This window comes from Rhyacophila brunnea, unplaced genomic scaffold (assembly GCF_057557595.1).
Source record: "Rhyacophila brunnea isolate RB1 unplaced genomic scaffold, BYU_Rbru_1.0 scaffold_8, whole genome shotgun sequence".
NCBI lineage: Eukaryota > Metazoa > Arthropoda > Insecta > Trichoptera > Rhyacophilidae > Rhyacophila > Rhyacophila brunnea.
Window position 1 is genome coordinate 9,054,533 of NW_028233350.1, and position 13,594 is coordinate 9,068,126.

Consider the following 13,594-nt stretch of genomic DNA (forward strand, 5'->3'; position numbering starts at 1 on the left):
ATTAGCAAAAAATCCAAAAGAGACACTCGAATATGTATTATAAAACGTTATTAAAGGTGAAACAAATACACAATTTATAACTTATCATATTAATATAGTCGTAAGTATGTAACGGTATTTTAATAAGTTTCTGAATGGATGCACATGTATTTGTCCTCAGTGTATTCATTATTACATATGTTTATGTGTAAATATATCAAACGTCGTTTACTCGAAATAATTTATTTATTTATTTTGTCAAGAAATTAAATAAACACTAAAAAGGAAATATAATTGAAATTTTTTTTTTTGCTTTATGCTTTAATTTTAACTAATTGAATTTTCTTTGTAAAATTTGTTATTGGTATAACTTTTTTATAGAATAATGATATCAATATCATGAAAATTTATTTCCTGAGAAAGTGTTTGAGTGCTATAAAAACTGTTCTAAGATTGTGTTCCATTACATTTTTCATTCATTAACGGGAAAAATAATTTATGAAAAAGTTGAAATTATTTTTAAAGTAATTTTCAAAACTTTTAAAGAAAATTCTTTTTGTTTCTGCTAAAAGCTTTTAGCTGTTTCCGGTTGCAGACGAAAAGTTTATTCTAATTACCGAACAAATAAACCTGAAAATTTAATGAAAGCAATTCACCCTCACTGCACGATGTGCTCTGTTGAAATATTAATTTGATTAGACTATCTTATCCGAAACATTATCCGCCGTCGATTTTCAAAGATTCAGTCTTATAAAATGGTATGACGAAATAAAAACAGCCGAATTATAAACATGTTATATTTATTTAGGAAAAAAAACGTATAAATTGTTACAAAAACATAAAAATATTGGGATACTAAAAAAAGGAGTTACATAAATCCAGAACATACTATTTTTTTAGAAAGAAAAAAATCCTCATCGATTTTGACATTTTACAATTAATTTTTTTCATCTTCAAACAGTATTTTTTGTAAAAATTATTTTTATATTTTGAAAAAATTAAACAGCATAGTTAAATAGGTTTTTAGAAAATATTTAAAAAAAATTAAGATTGTAGAAATGATATGGAGAAAGCCTCTTTGTATTAAAATTATTTTTCAGTTCTTGGTTATATGCGGAAGAAAAATGATTTTACTTAAAAGTAAAGTAGGTACAATATAAATAGTGTATTTTTATTAAAACTGCTAAAAAAAGATTTTCCTCTAATATTTGGCGTCACAAATAAACCATTTTTTTTTACAAATATCACGTCTCTACACAACATGAAAGCTTCAACTATTTTTATAATTTTTTTCTAACTGATTCTTTACAGTTTCTAAATTATTTCATAATTTTATAAATATTTAGCTACTTATGCTAACAAAGCCTTTTATCTACTTAATGAGATGCCTTATTCAATAATAGTCATATTGTTCTAGAAAGATGACGACAATCATAATAATATAAATGTAATTAAAGCTGTTCATTAAGAAATGTTTTCATGAATCCTAATAATTATAAGATTTTTTAAAATTAATTCTGGTATTAGCATTATATTTCACTTGAAAGAAATCGATTATTTTTTAATTTGAATTTACAGACATTTTTTTTGAAATATCACAATATATTACGACAGTTTAGTCTGTGGATTAGGTTGAGTAATCAACTGTCATATTATATTTAATTATATTTTTATCTTGTCGTCTAACTTTTTTGTAAATGAATACGTAGCAATTCTTGTATCTTTCTAATTTATTTAGTCATTATAATAGTTTGTTAGTAATAACATAAGATTTTGTACATCTATTATATTAGATAACCTTGTTTCTTACTTAATAGTATTTTAGCAAATGATTTTAAAAAAAGTTTACCTGCATTTTTACAGGTAAGTAAGTACTGGTAAGAATTAATTCGTTGGTACTTATATAGGTATTTTAGTTATAGAATTACTATTTTGAATGTAATACGTAAAATAAATATTGGCTTAATATCAATACATTGAATTAAATTGAAATTTTCACTTTTAATCACTTGCAAAGCATGGACAAAGACACTTCTTTCTAGAAGGGTTTTATTATACATTCACTTAACCCGGTGGTTATTTGTTCTGAATTAGAGACATATTGAAGACAAATACATGGAGATAAATTATTTCCTTGTGTTGTATCAACTAACATCAATGTACTGATACGACAGGGTAAATTTCACCAATATAATTTCCGTAAGAAATAAAAACTAAAAATTGTATTTAATCATTGATTTACAATGAGTTATATTATTTAATATCAAATATGTATATGTATATAAAGTTTAACCGATAGAATGAAATATACCAAGTAACTATTAAATCGGTTAAGAATAGCATTGCAACAAAATATTAAAAGGAAATGTAGTGCTACTAAAGAAATCTAGTGACGAAATTCCTAAACAATTTTTCGAATTTCGAATTAGTTTTAAAAAAAAAATCATCAAAAAGAAGAACATTCTTGTTTTGATAAATTCTATTGAAGATATACGGGAGATTTTAAAAATAAGTTATACTTTTAATACATTTTTTTTTTAAATATTTAAAACATTAAGTTTTCTTAAAAATATAAAAGTGTTTATTTTGATGTAAATTTTATTTATACTTTAATCGTGCTACGGTATTGTCACAGAATTAGATGAAAAGAAGATGTCCTTAGTAGCACTACACTGCAGCATTTCACTTCGCCTTATTTAAAACAAAAATACAGCAATATCAGGAACAGATTTCGATAATACTTTACTATATACATCGTTCTTTCAAACGTTACATACGATTCTTTCTCCAGTCCCAACATTTATAATATTGTACGATAATCTATCGAGTATCTTATAAAATCGTCCAATTAAATTTACAAAAATATTACTAGTGACTCTGACGATTCTTAACTTTCGTTTTACAAAACATTTTTTTATCTTAAATATACGATATAGTCATATTATGTACATTTTTTTTATTTGACTACTGATCAGTGACCACCTATCTTATCGATCTGAATACAATTTACATTATTTTTTTTACGCCCCATGTAACGAATTGCATACTATTGTTGATATGTTTAATTTATTATTTTTTTAACCATTTCCTTTTCAAATAATTTAACATTCAAGTAATATTTTATTAGGTAATTTATAAGTAATGAAATTGAGTTTTAATTGTAAAATAAACGTATAATTTTATGAATTTTATACAATTAAAAAAAGATGATATTATTTCAAATGATATAAAAGTATAACATATTATTTTTATTACACTTTGTTGAATAAAAACTTACAAATTGAAAATACTAATTACCCATATTTTAACAAGAAAAAAAAATACAGTTTCTATTATTGTATCCATTTTACTAATTATAAGAATTCTAAAAATTATTTAATTAACAATGAAGTTAAATTTGTTTAATAAAGAAAACGTTAAACATTAAACGGTAAAACAATTGCAATTCTTAATTGTAAGGCTATTTTAATATTATTATTACCTAGAAGCTATAACGTTTCGTGAACTTGTTTGTAACAATTGATTGATATGATGATTTAATTTAATACCAAAACACATTATTTTAAAATGTTCATGTCCCACTTCATTGTTTGTCATAAATTGAAATAAAATAAAATAAATTATATTATTTATTTCACTTAAGTAACGATTTTTTTAATACTTTGACTACATATTTTATTGATCGCTGTACTGCCTGTTCAACGAGGACTCCATGGGTTTGCTATAACAGAAAAACATATTTAGTAACATTCTCTTACTTAATACAAAATATTATAATATAACGATTTAAATAAAAAAATTGTATGATATTATAAATATTTATATAGAAACACAATATCTAGTAGAGTATAATTAATACTCGACAGTGCTGGAAATTGGGCTTAAACGATTATAACCAATTAATTGAGTTAGCATTTACTTGGTAGAATTCCATTTTACAAGAAATGAAAATATAATTAATATTAAATTCTACAGGTTTTTTTAAAAAAGGTTTGTCGATAGCTATTTCGGTTGTAACACCATTATCAAGACTATTCAGATAGGCCGTTTGCCTTTGCTTAAATACTATACGTGTATAGATAGAGACAGAATACATTTTCTTATTCGTTCCAGCAATATTATGAATTTTTACATTATTATTAATTGTAATATTATTAATACTTTGAAAACCCTAAGTGGGTTTTTTAAAATGGATATCGAAATTTTCAAAATTTATCAAAATTACAGTATTCGATGGTTATTTATTGACATTATTGATCAATTAAAATATTATTAGTATAATTGTCTTAATCGTGTGTTTAGATTATATTTAATAGTGGCGACGAATACATTACCAAATTTTCATTAATTATGTCATTACTTTTGGATAATTCGCGATTAATTTCCAACTGTTCAAGTAAATTTAATTTTAAACCTTTATTACATATATGCAAACATTGTGGCGTTTCATTGTTACTGATGCTATGCGAGTTTGATATCAAATGTTTAGCAAACTGAGAATCTGTTTTACCATTCTTAAAAGACCGGAGGTGCTCTCCAAAACGAGTTTTTATTGACCTGCCAGATTGACCAATGTAGCATAGACTACATGTGCCACATGTTATTTTATAAACTCCGCTTTTCTCCAGTTTGTTGATTTTATCTTTACTATTTTTTAAGTTTAATCCTAGATTATTATTAGCTTTGAATGCTACGTTAACGCTATGTTTAATTTCTTGATAAATTTTGTCTGAAATAATGCCGTGATAACCAATGGACTTGTAATAACGATTTGAATCTTTAACGTTAGGGTATATTGTTGATCTAGCTAATTTAAGTTGTTTTTTATATAATATTTTATCTACCATTGATGTTTCATATCCATTACTTAAGGCTATTTGTTTAATGGTATGTAGTTCATCCTCAAAATCTAATTTATTCATGGGCACGCTAACTAGCCTGTGGATCATGGCATGGTATGCCGCCAACTTATGAATCCATGGATGTTGCGATCCTTTATGTATAGTAGTTTCAGTATAGGTGGGTTTTCTATATATTTTGAAGTTATGTTTATTATTAACCCTCTGAATAGTGAGGTCTAGAAAATTTATTCTGTTTTCTATCTCTACTTCAACCGTGAATTTAATATTACAGTGCAATGCGTTAGCCCTTTTGACGAACGAGTTAAGTTGACGGTCAGTTCCTTTCCAGCAAATCAAAATATCATCTACTGCTACTGAGTCTATTTTAAGTGATTCCGATTCGAATTTGTCCATAAAAAGTTCTGCGAGCAAAGGACTTAAAGGAGACCCCATAGGGACTCCGTCAAGTTGATAATAAAACTCTGAATTAAATGAGAAATAGTTATTTTCTACACATAATTTCATTAAAGAATAAATTTCTTCTAACTCAAATGGGTGTACTTTAGCTTTTTCTAGTTTTTCGTACACTATTTCTAAACATTCTTTAACTGGAATATTAGTAAATAAACTGGTTACATCTAATGATACCAGCTTACAGTTGCTAGGTAAATTTATGGTATTTATTTTATTAATTAAGTCAACTGAATTTTCTACGCTTCTTTTGGCTTTGAAATTTGTTAGATGTTTAAAAATTGTATTATTATAATATGCTAATTTGACTGTTGGCGTATTCGTATATGATACCACGGGCCTAATATGAATATTAGTCTTATGTATCTTCGGTTGACCATATAGTAAGGGTGCCATAGGATTCATAAGAGTAACACTACGTTTGATAGCTTCGGTGGGGAAAGTGATAGTGCAATCATTTATTAATGTTTTAACTTTAGATGCGATTTTAGACGTAGGGTCTTTATTGAGTTTAACAAACTCACGCGGATTAAGAAAGTTATTAACTTTTTCTAAATAATCTGCTCTGTTTATAATTACAACGGAGTTGCCTTTATCTGCCTTGGTGATCACCAAGTCGTAATCTTTAACTTTATTTTTAATAGATTTAAGATGTGTCGGAGTGAGTGAGTGAGTCGGTGATGGTCGAAGTAGAGATAGAAAACAGAATAAATTTTCTAGACCTCACTATTCAGAGGGTTAATAATAAACATAACTTCAAAATAGATAGAAAACCCACCTATACTGAAACTACTATACATAAAGGATCGCAACATCCATGGATTCATAAGTTGGCGGCATACCATGCCATGATCCACAGGCTAGTTAGCGTGCCCATGAATAAATTAGATTTTGAGGATGAACTACATACCATTAAACAAATAGCCTTAAGTAATGGATATGAAACATCAATGGTAGATAAAATATTATATAAAAAACAACTTAAATTAGCTAGATCAACAATATACCCTAACGTTAAAGATTCAAATCGTTATTACAAGTCCATTGGTTATCACGGCATTATTTCAGACAAAATTTATCAAGAAATTAAACATAGCGTTAACGTAGCATTCAAAGCTAATAATAATCTAGGATTAAACTTAAAAAATAGTAAAGATAAAATCAACAAACTGGAGAAAAGCGGAGTTTATAAAATAACATGTGGCACATGTAGTCTATGCTACATTGGTCAATCTGGCAGGTCAATAAAAACTCGTTTTGAAGAGCACCTCCGGTCTTTTAAGAATGGTAAAACAGATTCTCAGTTTGCTAAACATTTGATATCAAACTCGCATAGCATCAGTAACAATGAAACGCCACAATGTTTGCATATATGTAATAAAGGTTTAAAATTAAATTTACTTGAACAGTTGGAAATTAATCGCGAATTATCCAAAAGTAATGACATAATTAATGAAAATTTGGTAATGTATTCGTCGCCACTATTAAATATAATCTAAACACACGATTAAGACAATTATACTAATAATATTTTAATTGATCAATAATGTCAATAAATAACCATCGAATACTGTAATTTTGATAAATTTTGAAAATTTCGATATCCATTTTAAAAAACCCACTTAGGGTTTTCAAAGTATTAATAATATTACAATTAATAATAATGTAAAAATTCATAATATTGCTGGAACGAATAAGAAAATGTATTCTGTCTCTATCTATACACGTATAGTATTTAAGCAAAGGCAAACGGCCTATCTGAATAGTCTTGATAATGGTGTTACAACCGAAATAGCTATCGACAAACCTTTTTTAAAAAAACCTGTAGAATTTAATATTAATTATATTTTCATTTCTTGATTATAACCAACGAAAAGAATTATTGTATTAGTTGTGAATATAAATTAGCATGAGAGAATTCATTAAGTCAAGAGACATATTCTTTTGATCATATCCAATCACATGGGCCTACACAAAGTGAATGTTTCTATTAACAGATTTTTGTTTATACGAGAAATATAATATGTTAGCCACTTGCTCAACCTATCAAGACCATTCTCTGACTCCATAATATGTATTTGCCAGAGCCAGGATTCGAACCTGGGACTCTCGACATTATGCCGCTCGGCGATCGTGGGCCTATGGGACATAATATTGTTCAGTTTATTTTTTTATTTAAACTTCTGCATATTTTCCACAGTGCGGTGCCAGTAATATTTATACAACTTTTACATATATCTTTTAACCAAAATTTTTATACGGTATAATATAGATGTCGATATCTAGTAATTTTATTACTTATGTTAGTAGTAAATTTTCACCGTATTTAAATCTTTTTCAACTCAAGGTAGACGGTATTAATTTAATCGTTTAGTATTTAGTCTTATCCACTGATATATTTTGTGTGTTAATATTTATAATTCTTATAATATTTATTAGATGTCGATGATCGTCAGAGTTTTTGTGTAAAGATTTTCAATCGCACTTCACAATAAGGTTGTACTGCCGTATCGTTGTTTCTACTACTAGGGTCACCTAGGGCAGTGGTCCCCAACCCCCGGTCCGTGGACCAAATGGTACCGGGCCGCCCAAGGAACATTAAACTATTTCCATAGTTTTGGATATCAGTTGAAGATGAATATCCATCTTTAAGCTGTAAACCTATAAATTTATTAATGTAAAGCAAAGATACAACAGCAGGTTTTCCGTTAGTTTGTTGAAAAAGCCATTGGTTTTATTAAATTTTTATTGTATCAGACTGTTACATGTATATTTGTTAGTAATAGTTATGTCAATCTGTCACAATATTAAAAAAATATTTCGTAAAAACCATTTTAATTTCAGTATTAGTGGTCCGCAAAAAAAATCCTTTTTTTACCGGTCCGCGGGTGTAAAAAGGTTGGGGAACACTGACATAGGGTGTAAATATCTCATACTAAGCAAAATGGTGAGATGCCAATCACAATATTATTCTTTAGTCTAGCTAGTTAGTTTATTACGCAATCAGCATCAAAAATATTCTTCTTCTTTTTCGTTGCATAGTTAACCTCCATCAAGCCAATACCATGAACAATATAATATATAACTACAATAAATTTAATATTATTTACTAATACATAATATATGAATGAAGAAAAAGGTCCAGAAAAAATAGAAAGTATTATGAAGGGTGCGATGAGAAATTAAATTCACTGTGGATATAGTTAACTTTTCTTACTTAAGACGTGATTCTAAGAGTGGACTACCTTTGTAATACACATCTTTGTACATACTGGGACAGGTTTTTCCAGCATTCTGTAAAAAGAAAATGTATATTAGTACAAACACTGAAACATTCATATAAGTGTAAATATCTACTCACTACTATACGAGTGTCACCGGTAGTTGGATGCATTATCTATAAATGCCATCTACACCTGAGCTTACAGGTATATGTAATACACTAGTCGAATAAACACGTATTATTAAACGTAAAGTAAAAATAAGTTGTGTGTTGAATTTTAAATAAGGCTCATTTATAATGGTTCTGTTATATTTGAGGTTTATGTATAAAGGTTATTGTGACATATTATTATTTATTGGATATAACTAATTTACCTACTCATTATAACTTACTAAACAATATTAAAAAAATAAAAAAGTAAATATAATACGAATTTAATTTAGTTTAATTCATGTACAATTCCATCTATAAGTAATACTCAAAAGATTATTATTAATTTTAAAAAGTGATTTGGCATAAAGTTGATATTTTAGATTGACAAAGTGTTATCAATATAATGTAATATGAAGCCAGGTTATTTATTAATGTAGAAAAAACTTATAATGTACCTATTTTAAATTTATGTATAACTGTGATTATTTTAATTATAAATTAAATAAATACATACATATTATATACAAATTATTAATTGATTAAAAAAAATACGTAAATATTAAGATCATTCAATGATAAAGTGAGTTTTCTGTGTAAGTGTATAAAAGAAAAATCCAGTTGTACCAATATTGTCTGTACGCAAATAAGCCAAGTACAATTCAATGTATTTTTTTGAAACTCTTTTCTTTTGTATATAATTCCCGCAAGTGTTTTTATAACTCGTAAAGCCTTATTCACTTATTTATAATAAACCTCCATCGTATTGAACGGTAGACATCAAACGTGTAAAAACATTTCTTTTATCTTTCATCATCTAATGTAAACACGCTGTTCAAACAGAGTTGTATGCTGTTTGAGGAAAAGTGTTGATTTGGCATTAGTGATGTGAATTTGAGAGAATAAAAAGAATCTTTTGACTCGGCGAGTCAACGATTGAAAATGGTATCGTACATTAATACTAATATGTATTTATGCACTTTTAACTATGCTATGTATTTTTTATAAGATTAAAAAGAATAATTTAGTTTTTGATGTTATTAAAAAACGTTAAATTATACCATTTTCTTTATTCAACGAATAATTCACTAGATTTAATAATGAAAATTCTAATTACTGAACATACATCTTTTTAAAAACACTTCTGAGAAAATATATTATAACCAATATAACAATTTTGTATGATTCCTGCTTCCTAACGCTTTAGGCTTTAGAGAGTATTAAGTGTCATTAGTTAAAATTTGTTGCAAGTAGTGGTATATGTGCATGGGCGCGAAACCCAAGAGACGCAGGGTCGATTCCTGCGGGGTATCTTACTTTTTCAATAAAAGAATTTTTCTATTGTACATAATATATTTTCTCAGAAGTGATTTCAAAATTATATATGTTCAATAATTAGACTGTTACATTTTTAAATCTTGGAGTGATCCGTGACGTCGGTTAGAATTAAAGAAATACCTACATTGAGTTAAATTATACAATTATAGTGTAATTATTATGATTGAAAAGTGATAAGAAGAGACCAAATCATATAGTTTGTATTACTATGTAACGATTGTATACTATAATGTAGCTTTTATAAAGTTATTAGAATTTATTTATTTCAGAGTTAAGATAAATAATATGTAGTAATAATAAAAAAAAATGGTTGACACGGCACAAACACACAGTACCACAATGTAATGAAAATCATGTTTGTCATTGATTTTACGAACATATTCTTGTTGTACTATCTAGTATTTCGTTACTTTTTTTTTAAACCTTTGGTTATATTTAAACAGCAATACACCTCAAACCGTAATTGAAATCCAAGTCTTATTACGTATCGGGAAATTTGTTCGTATACAGTAGGCCGTAAAACAGTTCATCGTGAAATATTGTATCGGAAATAGATAACCGTGTAATATTGAAATTAATTCCATACCTAAATAAACCACTAAAAAATACATAATAAAAACCACCAGAATACAAGAAAAAGAGAGAAAACAATAGGTAGTTAAGTAAATTGTAAATACAATCATATCGTATATATTTATTTAAAATTTTGGTAGATTCTCGTATCAAGTCGTATCTACATATCAAATATCTGATCATAATGACACCATTATTATCAAAAACTTGATGCCAATCATTATCAAATTATTGTTCTTATTGCATCTAATCTTGAAACAGTACAGTCTACAATGCTCCGCGAAAAACATGTATTTTTTTTTTAAATCTCAGTGCTATACGGGAAACTTTTTCCGGTAAGACAACTCACTGTAAACTGTGCTACGGCAAAATACCCATCTTATTCAATATCTTGTATCTGTTTCTTGACAGTTAAAAACTTACAATATTCGTAACATATGATTTTTTTGTATGCATTCATAATAGACAAATTTAATTTAAATCTTATAAAAATCTATAAATCGATTTCATTTTTCACCAAACAGTTAGCTTTTTCAAATTGAGAAACATTGATCAATCATAATAATATTTGTTGAAAATTAATGGCAGATATAAATAACTAAAGTATTATTGCAAATAAATAAGATAGCTTATTTGATTCAAAAATCTTGTATTATTTTGTTTAAAATGATATAAAGCGAAATTGAATTAATAGTCTTACAAAATATATAGTAGTCAAATCATACGCAAACTCATCGTTGCCCATCTCTACTGGTAAATGTTACCTGTTTGACGTTAAAATCTATGTTGGTCCGCACGGGGCGGTGATGGAGAGGCTGTGGGGGGCGATAGTTATTGCCGAGGGGCGCTTTTGGGTGTTTCAAGTCACCTTGCATCAGTCGCCTCAGCCCATATATCTGGAACAAAGTAAACGAGGTTTATTAGTAAAGTTTTTTTTTCAGTCATTGACGAGATCATAGCTTATTACAACCTACTAAGTGCTTATGATAGTTATACAATATTATGAGCAGTGAAATAGCAAATAGTGTAATGATGAGCAATTTAATAAGGTACAGAAGACGAGACTAACTAAATAAATTGCTGGCTAGATAGAACTACTAATACGTTTTGATGTATCGAACTGGAAATTAGTCACTATGGATTTGTAGTGGATTCTGTCTTTTTGTCGCCTGTTCTTGTCAGTAAAATTTTGACATGAATCCTTTCTGTGCCGTACGAAATTACTAGACATAACTCCCTTTGCCGGTTCTATCTAGGTGTTTATGGAATATATTACTTAAACAATGTTTTATCCAGGGAACTCAGAAATAATGATTGTTATACATGGTTATAATATTCTCATCCATCTATCCAGAACGCGGTATTGATATTTTTCTTCAAATTGTAGCCAATTCTGATTTGCCTTTCAAAATGTAAGTTATCTTAGTATAATAAATGACTCAATTATCGTAGCATTAATAAATAATCTGTGTTTTAAAATCATGACCAATAACAGTTAATTTCTAAAAAGTACATTTGAGTATCAGATTTATGGTCCCACATTCTGAAGTGGGCTCCTAGTCCAGGATCTTTAGCAAGTCCCATACCTATCGCTGAGGTTAACAAAAATATTCTAATTATTTAAAGCAGCATTTTCCAACTGGTATTTTGTGGAACTCCGCGGTTCCGCGATATAAAATGAAGGGCATTCCGTGTATTTTTAGCATTTATATTTCCTAAATATTCACTGTCGGCATTCGAGATCATATGGGGCATTGGTTGCGATCCCCCCTGTTGTAGTCAAGTAACCTACGACCACTCATAAGCGAGGAAACACAGTAAAAAGGATTATAAATTAAAATCCTATTCGTGGATTAACATTTAATTATATTAACCATTATCAGTCTTATTATATTTTGTATGTGAATTATTATCAATCATAACATTTTCTTTCAGGTTACAATTTTTTTTAAATGGTATATCAATGATTTGGTAACAATGTTTTAGTTAATTAAGCAATATTGAAAAATTAAAGTTGACAACAGTTTCGAGCTATGAACCCACTATTATCATAAAGTAAGATTTACAAAAAAAAATAGTAGGAAAACACGCTCGTCTCGTTTTAAATTTTAATCAACCAAAGTTTCTGTGGAATATGGTACAATATTAATACATCACTAACCTAAGCCGATCCACGATCAGATAAATGCCTCCACTAGTTCTTTTTATTCCTTCCAGTCCTTATGTTTAGCAGCCTTTTATTTTTGACTAACACAGTTCAGTAAGATGATCCAGTATTGTTAAAGTTGGGCATAATATGATCAGATCATTTCACGACATACCGAATAGATGTTGTTAGACCAGTTTTATTCTATAAGATTTATAATAATTTATAACAGAGATCTAAAATTTCTCGTTTTGCATGTTTTTGCAAGATAAAAGACATACTTATATTATAATATATTATAACAATCAAAAATTGCATCGTGCGATCATATATTTTTAAATGTGCAAGAAATATAATAACGCTACAGGCGATTTTTCTTACTATTCATACAAAATGTTACTTTTCATCACAATTTAAGAGTAGTTGGTGACCCATTAGAAATCATGCAACCATTAATCTATTGGATACCCAGTAATTAATAAAATAATAAAATTAAGGAATATGTTTGCCTACAACTATGGGTTTTCAAAATTGAGGATGCTCAAAATGATTTTATTTACAGTGTTTTATGGGTACAATTTAATGACATGTAGATGCATTTTTTCTAATGATCAGGAAATTGCATCGCTGTCACTTGGTCGGCGCCGTCTCTATGATGTCTTTTCTTTTGTCAAAACCATCGAAATTTATACTAATATGGTATGTTTATTGATGCTATATTTAACACCTTATATTTATGCTTAATTATCAAAACTAAACATAACACATATATATAACTGAAATTAGTACGGCCCTACAATCATAACAATTTCAGAGGACAAACAAGCCGTTATTAGATCCTACCATTCGAAAGTACTGCGAGCGAAAATTATC

The 13,594-nt window shown here is 27.8% G+C and overlaps 1 protein-coding gene across 1 annotated transcript in view; it reads right to left on the reverse strand.

Moving 5' to 3' along the window:
• Positions 1-3,519: 3,519 nt before the first annotated feature.
• The window catches only part of CARPB (Carbonic anhydrase-related protein B), a 442,936-nt gene continuing 432,861 nt past the window's right edge, over positions 3,520-13,594 (reverse strand). Inside the window, exons 8-10 of the mRNA XM_085958793.1 lie at positions 11,340-11,471; positions 8,509-8,585; positions 3,520-3,700 (exon numbers count right to left, since the gene is read on the reverse strand). Of these exons, the coding sequence (XP_085814919.1) occupies positions 3,655-3,700; positions 8,509-8,585; positions 11,340-11,471 (255 nt within the window). The 3' untranslated portion in view covers positions 3,520-3,654. The remainder of the gene's footprint in view (positions 3,701-8,508; positions 8,586-11,339; positions 11,472-13,594) is intronic.